This window comes from Bos taurus, chromosome 7 (assembly GCF_002263795.3).
Source record: "Bos taurus isolate L1 Dominette 01449 registration number 42190680 breed Hereford chromosome 7, ARS-UCD2.0, whole genome shotgun sequence".
In the NCBI taxonomy this organism is placed as follows: Eukaryota; Metazoa; Chordata; class Mammalia; order Artiodactyla; family Bovidae; genus Bos; species Bos taurus.
In genome coordinates, this window is record NC_037334.1 from 15,800,715 (window position 1) to 15,811,757 (window position 11,043).

Genomic DNA, 11,043 nt, shown 5'->3' on the forward strand with positions numbered 1-11,043 from the left:
GAGTCATCACTCCCGGGTCGGAGGCGGCTGAGGCTGTGGCCCTGGATTTGAGAGACAGCCGTCCATGGGGCGGTGCAGGATCAAGGAGAGGCGAATACTCAAGGGGCTTGTCGGTGACCTTTATTGAGCGATTCCGAGACCTGCGTGGACCAGCCTGGGGAAATTTACTGTGGGAACATCCGGCGGCCCAGCCCCCTTTTTCACTCTGGGCATCGCCTGCCAGCTCCGCTCCCCTGTCCGGGCCGCGTTCAGCCCTTAAAGGGGCCCCGTGGGCCCCCGCAGCAGGGGCCCGGAAACGCCAGGCGGGCGCGAGCGCGCGTCTAGGACCTTCGTGAGCGACCGCGCCTCTTGCTGCGGGATTCGATTAATTTCTGGGAACGCATCTTGAGCGCCGCACGGGTCACCACGTCGCTGTCATCTTCCTCACTCTCCTCCTCGTCTGAGAGATTCCCATTCCCGGATCAGATTTCTCTCCCCGGCCTTTACCACCCCATCCCCACCTGGGCCCTATATGTCCGGCTCCTGACCACCTCCCGATGCACTGCTTGGGCTCCCAGCCTCGCCCCCTTTCCCTGCCCGTACTGACCAAAGAACTTGTCCTTGTGACCGGCGACTGGCAGGGCGATGCGGGTGTTGTACGACGGCAGTTTTCCCTCGAGGGTGGCGTAGAACTAGGGGGAGGAGGGAGCGGGACAGATGTGTGTGAGTTAGCAGCGGGTGTAGCGAGGTCCGTGCCCTCTCCTTCTCCCCATCCCCCTCTGAGATGTACCCCGACTCCCCGACTCTATTCAACACCTCTGCCCACTCCTCTGCCCCCTTTTTTTTTTTTGAGAGGGGTCGTGCCATGCAGCGTGGTATCCAATTCCCCAACCACAGATTGAACCCGCGCCCCTTGCATTGGAAGCGAAGAGGGCGCTAACCACTGGATCCTCAGGGAAATTCTGCCCACTCTAGTAAAGTTTTCCTTGGGTGCAGCATTTATTCTCAGCGTGCACCCCGATACCCAGCCTGCCCCCCAGGCCCGCCCCTGGTCTCTAGGTGCCACCTTTTGTCCTCTAGAGAGCAGACCCCAGATTCCCACCCCCCACCCCTCACCCTGCGGCCTTGACCTCTGGTCTGCCGAGTTACCAGGTTATCAGAGTTACCTCTAGTAACTCTCCTGGCTCATCCCTGGCTCCTTAAACCTCACCTGTTGTCCCTAAGGCCCATTCCCGGCCCATCACCCTCCTCCCTGGCCTCCAGGGGGTTGCCCCGACCCCTCCTTTGCCGCCCCAGCCCCTGGCTGAATGGGCACCTCGAGGTCAACGATGTGGCGCAGCATCTCTGGCACGTTGTGGTTTTCAAGTTGCGAATGCAGCTTCAACAGCTTTTCCTCCACCAGGCCCAGCAGGTTGGGCAGATAGTCATCCACCTTGGGATCCATCTTTCCGACAGAGCGTCCGGTCTCCTGCGGCTGGGGGCGGAGCCGGATGAGCCGGGAGGGGCGGGGCCCCTGGGAGGCCCCACCCAGGGGGCAGGGCTTTGAAGTTGGGGGCCATCCACCGGAGTGGTGCTACCCTCTGTGGGGTAGGGACTCTGCCGTCAAGGGCCACGCTTGTGAGGCAACACCTCTGAACTCGAGACCCAAGCCAAGGGATGGGCAGGGGGATGGTGGAAGGGAGGGGGAGCCTTCTAGTGAGAGGGCAGGCTGGGATATTAACTGGAGAGAGGCCATTGCCGGAAGACCTTCTTAAGAAATCAGATTCTTAGAGAAAGGAATGGCAACCCATTCCAGTATTCTTGCCTGGGAAATCCCATGGATAGAGGAGTCTGGCAGGCTAAAGTCCATGGGGTCGCAAAAGAGTTGGATGCGACTGAGCGACTAAACAACAATGACAACTGAAAAATGGCAGAAAGTAGTGGAACAAAATGGTGAATACTTTCTTCAATAAAATTTTTGGTGAAAGTGAAAATAAAAGAAATAGGATTCCACAGTGGGTAGGTTGGGCCTCTCTTGTCTATGGCTGCTTCGGGATTGGAGCAGGGTATCTTTTAGATTTTGAGTGTGTATTGGGGGGCTAGATGGGACTTTCCCATGGGGGTGGGATTTGAAATGGGACAGGGATCTCTGAAGTCCTGGGCCTCTTGAGTAGTAAGGGGGTGCCTCCTGAGATCGGGGGTGGAGACTCGGGAGTGGGTTGGGGTTTCCCATGTGTTCAGGCTTCTCATATCCTGAACAGGGCCCGGGGTGGGTTCTCTGGAGTGGACTTCAGGGTGGGAACCCCACCTGTGGGGTGGCACTGCCTTTCGTGTCTAGGGAGGCTCCAGGTGAGCCTTCCTCGTAGGTGGGACCTGCCACTACGATGTGGTTCAGCTTGCCGGCCAGGTGTTCCAGGCCCTCCTTGGTAATTTGCAAGGCCCTCATGGTTCGGTCCAGTTGATTCTGCGCATCAGCACGCCGCTGCTCCTCCATCTTGAGGCGCCCCTGCAACTCAGCCTGCCGCTTCTGCTCGCTGTAGGGAGCAGGGAGACCACCACTGGGGCACTGTTGACCACACTGGCCCCGCTCTTACCCCCACCGGGCACCATGGGGCCTCACCTCACCAGCAGGGCCTCCCCTGAGTACTTGAGGTCTTCCAGCTCCTGCTGCAGCCTCTGCTTCTCTTGCTTCAGTCTCAGCAGCGTCTGCTCATTCTCACTCTTCAGCATCTCCAGCTGCGTGAAGGTGTCACCCTGGGCCAGGAACCGCCGCACCACTGCCTGGGGGGGGAGGGGGTGGGCCAGACAGACCCGTCAGAGCCAGGGGCTTGTCCCGTTCCTCTTTTCCCAGGGATGCGCGGGACAAGTCGCCTGAGCTGATGATGGCTTCTGCATAATGCTGTCTTGGCACTCTGTGAGCCTTGGACTCAGGGCTGCCTTAAGGGTGTGCAACCCTGAACGAATGATTTTTGCAGGCCCTTCTTTGTCTATATAAGGAAAATCAATCAACCAAAATCAGATGTTGGGGCAGCGACAGCAGTGAGCACAGCTGCTTTCCAAAATCAATGTGCAAACAACGCCCCCTCCTATGAGAAAATGTGACTGGTTGTGGGACCAACCCACCCCCAAGGCCAATTTCTGGAAAGATGTCTGGCCACAGCCCTCCAGATGACCTAATACATCCAAGTCCTGGAACTCCTTGGGGGTCACCCCCATGAGATGAGTGGTGGGTTGGAGAGCTCCCCAAACAGAGAGATCAGACAGGGATCCAGGGGAATTAGTGTTGACCAGCCAGAGACGTCCATGGTGGCTTAGATGGTAAAGAAATCTGCCTGCAATGTTCAATCCCTGCATAGGGAAGATGCCCTGGAGAAGGGAATGGTTACCACTCCAGTATTCTTGCCTGGAGAATTGCACAGACAGAGGAGCCTGGCAGACTATAGTCCATGGGGTCGCAAAGAGTCTGATGTGACTGAGCGACTAATACTTTCACACTTTCACAGCCGGGGACCTAAAGTCTTAGAAAATTCTGAGGAAGATGCTGCCAAGTGCGGGCCCCAGGGTAGGGGCCCAGCTTCTCTGGGATGGAGGCTGGTACTGGGCCCCAGACCCTGCTATAGAGACTGAAGATACAGGAGAGGAAAGACAACATTGCCCATTCTCCTAGTGCTGACATGCCAAAGAAGTCAGTGCCAGTGTATGCAGGAACAGGAGAGAGGGGCTTCCCTGGTGGTCCAGTGGCAAAGAATCTGCCTGCCAGTGCAGGAGACATGGGTTCCATCCCTGGTCTGGGAAGACCCCACATGCCGCAGAGCAACGAAGCCTGTGCACCACAACTACTGAGCCTGTGCTCTAGAGCCCAGGGGTTGCAACTACTGAGCCTCTGGTCTGCAACAAGAGAAGCCACTGCCATGAGAAGCCCATGGAGCATCGTAACTAGACAGCAGGCCCCGCTCCCAGCATCTAGAGAAAAGCCCACACAACACTGAAGACCCAGCACAGCCAAATATAAATAAACAAAATTATTTTTTTAAATAAGGAACAGAAGAGAGGATGGTGGCCAGTGTAGATAATTCGTGTCGCTTTTGCTGTGAGAGGTAGCAGAGAAACGGGGCAGCAGCTGAAGGAGGGAGGGGTGTCTTTTTTTGTACACTGAGGAACTGACCGGGCAGAAAAAGGAGGCTGGGTGCGTTGGCTTCCCAGGGTCGGCTCAGGCCATCTGGGAGCTTGAGGGCTGAGGGCACACTCACGTGTGTTTCTGCCACGCCTGTGGCGTCCTTGACCTTGCCGAAGAGCACCTCCATCTGGTACATGCTCCAGCGCCGCTTCAGCTCCTCCTCCTTGGAGTACATGCTGTCCTGGAGCGTGTCGTCAGACTGCAACAGCACGTGCTCACGCTGGGTCTGCTCATGGATGGGGGTCAGGGCCTGGTCAGTCCGCAGCTGAGGGCTTAGGGCAGAGGCCAGGGGCATTGGGAAGATACCTCCCGACCGGGTTCATGAAGGGGGTGGGGCCCAAGCTTGGGGCCAAGTCGGGGCTTCCCAGGGGGCACTAGGGGTAAAGAGCCAGCCTGCCCATGCAGGAGATACAAGAGAGGCAGTTTCCATCTCTGGTCGGGATCTGGTCCAGATCTGGTCGGGAAGATCTCCTTGGAGGAGGGCATGGCAACCCACTCCAGTATTCCTGACTGGAGAATGCCATGGACAGAGGAGACTGGCAGGCTACAGTCCATAGGGTCGCAAAGAGTCGGACACGACTGAAGCCACTTAGCATGCACGCATGCAGGGCATCCAGGTAGGGGTCAGGAGTGCTTGGTTAGAGGGAGGCCTCAGAGGCAGCGTCAGCGGGCGGGTCAAGAGCGTAGGGGCGGGGCCTGTCGGGTAAGGGGCCGGTTAGAGGCGGGGTCAATTTCGGATATGGGCAAGTTTGGCCGGGAAGGATGAGGACCCCTGGAGAGTAAGGGGAGGGCTGGAGGGCGGGGTCAGGGATATGGGAAGAGCCCTGGCATATGGGGAGCTGGGGGCAGAGTTAGGAGAAACTTCGAACTGCCGAAGGGTCTAGGGCCTGGGCCAATGTAGGGGAGCGGCGGGGACCCCGCAGGTCCGGGTCCAAGCAGGAGCAGGCTGGGATCTCAGGCCCGTAATCCTGGTGCGCCCACCTTGCGCTCCATGCGTTCGTTCTGCAGTTTCTTCTCTTCCGCGCGCTTCTTGCACTCGGTTAGGTAGCGTTCGCGCTTCTTGCGCTCTCGGAACACGGTCTCTTCCAGATACTGCAGTTGGTTCTGGAGGGTGGACGGGGGAACGACAGGACCTGTTGGCATCTACTGGGGCTCTGGGCCAGGGCTGCAGGCCCAACTCAAGACAACTGGGGCAAGTTGTGGGGTCCTGGGACAGAGATGGGATGGGTTTCGGGGCAGCTGGGGTTCAGATGCTGAGGTCAGGAGACCATGGCAGTGGAAGGGCAGGATTCCCAGGGGCCGGTGGGCTGGCACCTTGGCGATGTCCCTGGCGTTGAGCGCCTCCTGATTCACTAGGTGCAGCTCCTCCAGCTCGTGTTTCGTCCTCACCACCTCAGCCTCCATAAAGTCCAGCCGGTTCCCCAAGTGAAGGCTCTCCTCCTGGGCGTGAAAGATGGGTGAGCCTGTGACTGATGTCCCTAACTTGGCTGGCCCTCCCATTTGCTGCCCCCCACCTACCCCCAGTCAACCTGATCCCTACTTGTAGGTAGGCCTTGAGCTGCAGGTATACACTGGTGATGTGTTCAGCCTCCTCTGCCTTCATCCGGGCCTTCTCCAGGCGGTTCTCTAGGTTCCGCATGGTCTAGAGGGAAGTAGAGACATCATTTTGCCAACAAAGGTCCGTATAGTCAAAGCTATGGTTTTTCCAGTACAGATGTAAGAGTTGGACCATAAAGAAGGCTGACTGCTGAAGAATTTATGCTTTTGAACTGTGGTGCTGGAGAAAACTCTTGGGAGTCCCTTGGACAGCAAGGAGATCAAACCAGTCAATCCGAAAAGGAAACCAACCCTGAATACTCATTGTAAGGACTGGTGCTGAAGCTGAAGCTCTAATACTTTGGTCATCTGATGTGAAGAACAGACTCACAGAAAAGACCCTGATACTGGGAAAGATTGAAGGCAGGAGGAGAAGGGGGTGACAGAGAATGAGTTTGGATGGCATCACTGACTCAATGGACAAGAGTTCGAGCAAACTCGGGGAGATGGTGAAGGACAAGGAAGCCTGGTGTGCTGCAGTCCACGGGGTCTCAAAGAGTTGGACACGCCTGAGCAAACTGAACAACAACAAGAGGGAAGCAAGCCTGGGCTGGATCCCTCCCCTCTCAGTGCCTCCTGCAGGATCGAGGGCTCTGCAGACCCACAGGCCCTACCTTGGCCACCTCGGTGTTGCTGTCTTGTGCCTCGGCTATCTCCAGCTCGCGCAAACTGTGCTGCAGCTGGAGCTCCTCCAGCCACTTCTGCCGCAGTCCCAGCTGGTGCCGAAGAGCATTCAGTTGCTTCACCTTTTCGTTCAGCCGGTAGTCCAGATGCTCCAGGGCTTGCTGGAGAGAGGGAAGCAACAGTAGGGGCCTGAACCCCCACCTAGTCCTTCCTTCTCCCACATCTTGGTTCTCATCTCTCGTCTCTTGGTAGAGCATCTGAAACCTGGCTGATCCCGCTTCTCCTGCAGATTTTCTTTTTTTGGGGGGGGAGGGGCTGGTTTCCAGGTGGGCATCCACCGCCCTGGTTGCCCCTTACCCATCTCCTTTGCCTTTGAAGAGGCTCTTCTTTCATCTGACCACACATACTACTTGATCCTATCCAGTCTCGGGTTTTCTGAGTCACGTCTACACTGCATGAGTGCATGCTAAGTCGCTTTAGTCTTATCCGACTCTTTGCGACCCTATGGACTGGAGCCTGCCAGGTCTTCTGTCCATGGGGATTCTCCAGGCAAGGATACTGGAGTGGGTTGCCATGCCCTCCTCCAGGAGATCTTCCTGACCCAGGGTTTGAACCCACGTCTCTTATGTCTATCTGCATCGGCAGGTGGGTTCTTTACCACTTAGCACCACCTGGGAAGCCCCACCTCTACACTGAAGACATCCCAATTTAGCCTCCCCCCTGAGGCTCGTATATCCATATCTACACTGCCTTCTAGATGTCTCCACAGGAAGCTCAAAACCATTTGTCCAAAATTGAGTATATCCTTGATCTTTCCCCAAAACTGCCCTTTTTGAATCTTCCCCATCTCAGCTCATGGCAACTCCGTCCTTCCAGGTGCTCAAGTCCCAAACCTTCATGTCATCCTCATCTTCTCTTTTTCTCTCCCACTTATACCCAGTTTGTTAGCAATTCTCTATTCTGTCTTAAAGCTTCCTCCAGAGAGATCCTGGTGGCTCAGTGGTAAAGAATCTGTCTGCAGTGCAGTACATGCATGGGTTCAATCCCTGGGTCAGGAAGATCCCCTGGACGAGGAATGGAAACCCACTCTAGTATTCTTGCTGGGAAAATTCCATGGTCAAAGGATTCTGGTGGGCTACCGTCCATGGGGTCGCAAAGAGTTGGATGTGACTGAGCCAGATAGATCTCTTTCCTATTTCTACCTCTTTTGCCCTAGTGTAGCCAGCATCATCCTTCACTTTGATAACTTCCTCTGGATGGCTTCTAACTCTTGCCTCCTCAGAGCCCATTTTCCACTTCTTTTCTTTAAAAAAAAAAAAAAATATATATATATATATATATATATATATATATATATATATATTTATTTGCCTGTACCTGGTCTATAGTTGTAGCACATGGGATATTTAACTGTGGTATGTGGGATCTAGTTGCCTGACTAGGGACTGAACCCGGGTCCCTTGCATTGGGAGTGTACAGTCTTAGCCACTGGACCACCAGGGAAGTCCCTTCACTTCTCTGATTCTTAGTATAAAATCTGCACTCGTGCAGCAAAGCCTGATGCAAGGTTCTTCCCCTGCTGACCCTCCTAACCTGACCTCCTATGGAGCCCCCCTCACTCACTCCCATTCTGCCACAATGACCTCCTTTGTGTCTCCAATGCTCTACCTTTGTTCCTACCCAAGGGACTTTGCACTTGCTGTTCCATCTGTCTGGAATGCTTTTCCCCAGATCACTACTTGCCTGACCCCTTCTCAGCTCAAATATCACCTTCCTAGAGAAAGCAAAGATCCCCAGCTCACAATCTAAAGGAAAAGCCCTAACCCCCATCCACCTCTAGGGAGCCACTCTGTTTTATTGTATTTATTTCTCTTGTCACCATTGGAAATCACTTTCTTTCTATGTTTATTGTTCCTTTCTTGGGGCGGGGGGGGGGCAGTGTCTGCTTTCTCCACTAAGATGAGGCTCTGGGGAGTGGGGACATGGTCTGTGTTTTTCAGCGTACAGCAACCAATACCTAAAGCCATGCCAGGCATGTGGTCAGTGTGTGAGAAAGACTGAGAAATAAATTAATGGCAGCTGGCGTAGAGAAGGGATTGGAGAAGGTGAGATGGGGGTCAGGGAGTCGGGTGGGGACCCAGGCTAGAAATGAAGGGAGGTGGTCAGAGGAATGGGAGTGGGGCAAACCTGGCCTGTCCTGTTCTTCAGGTACGGCTTCTCTGACTTCCATTCTCGAATCACTGCCTGGACCACTTTCTCATCTCCCTGCAAGGAGGAGAGCCCAGGTCACACTACAAATTCTGGCCACCTTCTCCTTGAGAGCATCCCCTGGGGACGCTGCCTCCCCACCCCTGGAACCTCGTCCACCTCACCTGGAGCAGGGCTGTCAACTGTAGCTGCAGTACCCTGGTCTCCTCGCGGAGCTGGTTAATGGTCTCCTGATTCTTCTTGATGTTCCACTGGGTGCTCTCATAAAAGGCCTTCCGGTCACCCTCTGGGGTCATGTGAGGTGGGCAGGCAGAAGCAGAGCATCACGGGAGGAGGCACTTCCCAGAGGGAAGACCTTGTAGTAGGTATCAACAGTATAACAATATTTTACTCTGAGCATTTGTTATGTATTAGATGCAGGACTGGAGCTTCCCAGATGGCTCAGTGGTAAAGAATCCACCTGCCAGTATAGGAGATTCAGGAGACATAGGTTCGATCCCTGGCCCAGGAAGATCCCCTAAAGTAGGAAATGGAAACCGGCTCCAGTATTCTTGCCTGGAAAATCCCATGGATAGAGGAGGCTGGTGGGCTACAGTCCACGAGGTTGCAAAGAGTTGGACACGACTGAGTGACTTAGCACACATGCAGAGATGCTGGACTAATCATTTTCTTTTATTTTTCTGTACTGCACTGCATGTGAGATCTTAGTTCTCCAACCAGGAATCAAACCCACACCCTCTGCAGTGGAGGCACAGCATCTTAACCACTGGAAAGCCAGGGATGGACTAATCATTTTCTAGGTATCACATAGGATGTGCCAGTATGTACATACCCATATCCATATTATACCCATTTCACACATGAGAAGGCTCATGCGTATTAGACTGTTCCAGTTCACAAGCAGTCAGACTCCCCAGCACATACTTTCAACCACTATGCAACACTACCTCCTAACCACAAAGCAACAACTGACACTTGAGATAGATGATTATTTGCTGTGTTGAACTGTCCTGTGCATCATCAGATGTTGAGCAGCATCCCTGACCTCTACTCACTAGATGCCAGTAACAACCCGCCCCCCCACCCGCCGCCAAACAATGTGACAAACCAAAATGTCTCCAGACATTGCCAAGTGTCTTCTGGGGAGCAAAATAGCCCGATTCCATTGAGAACCACTGGTTCACACTCCATAGTATTACTCTGTGCCAGGCACTGTTCTAAGCACGCTACACATTTCAACTACCTATGGGGTGGTACTGTTACTATCCTCGTCTAATGGTTGGACAAACTGAGAGCAATTACATTATTCTTGGTCCCTGAAGATCAAACAATTATTAATAGCACACGTAGAGCCAGTATATTTGAACCCAGAAAATCTGCCTCTAGAATCTATATCCTTCATCCTCCCATGCATGATAGAAAAGTTGAAACTACATAAAAGTAGGGGCTTCCCAGGTGGCACTGGTGGTAAAATAACCCCCCTGCCAATGCAGGAGACGTGAGAGAAGTGGGTTGGATCCCTGTGTTGGGAAGATCCCCTGGAGAAGGGCATGGCAACCCATTTCAGTATTCTTGCCTGGAGAATCCCATGGGCAGAGGAGCCTGGCAGGGTGCAGTCCATAGGGTCACACAGAGTCAGACACGACCGAAGTGACTTGGCACGCACACACGTAAAAGTATGAAATACAGTTCACTCGGTTCTGAGCTCAGGAAAAGTTGTATAAGATGAGGAAAACCATGACCAAGCATGAATTTTTGCCTCCGGATACTGGACACCTGGACGAATGCTAGTGAAAGAACTCCTGCCAGGTCGGAGGGCTGTTGACTTGACCATTCTGGGCCCTCTGGAGTCATCTTACCTAACAGTTGTATCTTCCTTTGTAACTCAGCCACCTGCATGTTCACAGCGGACTTCCCCTCGCTGGCATGCAAGGGTCCTGCCTTGGAATGAAGTGAGTGCCAGACAGGCACCAAGCCCTTGCCTCGAGAGCGGTAGGGCTTGAGCTGAACTTGAGTGGCCTTGACTTTGGAGGGGGTTGAAATTTGGTCCTGAGAAGGCATGGCGTTGGAGGCCGCCGCCCAGCACAGGGGAGACGTCATGATTGGGGCTGAGGTCGAGGGCCTCTGGGGCTCAGGGGAATTGCCTCTGTCTAGGATCCGTCAATTCAGGTTCCTCGGGCTCTGGGAATGCACTTGTCGACCGCTCGGCAGGACCTAGCCGCATCTCCGGTTGCTAGGTAACCGTCCCCGCCTCCCTCCAGCGCTCCCATGGAAACAGCCCGCGTTCCAGTCTACGACTCTCATTGGCTGACGTTGAGCGGAGAGGCGGTCCCTGCAGGGGACCCGAGCAGAGCAGTCCGCAGAAAGATGGGGGAGGGTACTTTTGAGTCACGTGCTCATCCTTTTTCCTCCCCACCTCTCCATCTCAACTCTACCGGGGGCGGCGGTGTGGGGTTTCGCGGGCATTTTTCAGGAACTTT

At 54.4% G+C, this 11,043-nt stretch overlaps 1 protein-coding gene across 1 annotated transcript; it reads right to left on the reverse strand.

Annotated features, from left to right (window-relative positions):
- Positions 1-98: 98 nt before the first annotated feature.
- ODAD3 (outer dynein arm docking complex subunit 3) lies at positions 99-10,769 on the reverse strand. Its single transcript, NM_001102047.2, is given in 13 exon segments — positions 99-439; positions 587-671; positions 1,295-1,453; positions 2,267-2,492; positions 2,579-2,739; positions 4,209-4,361; positions 5,117-5,239; positions 5,450-5,575; positions 5,676-5,777; positions 6,346-6,516; positions 8,543-8,620; positions 8,728-8,849; positions 10,423-10,769. Coding segments are annotated over 13 exon segments (1,866 nt in total). The 5' UTR covers positions 10,664-10,769; the 3' UTR covers positions 99-320.
- Between the last annotated feature and the right edge of the window lie 274 nt (positions 10,770-11,043).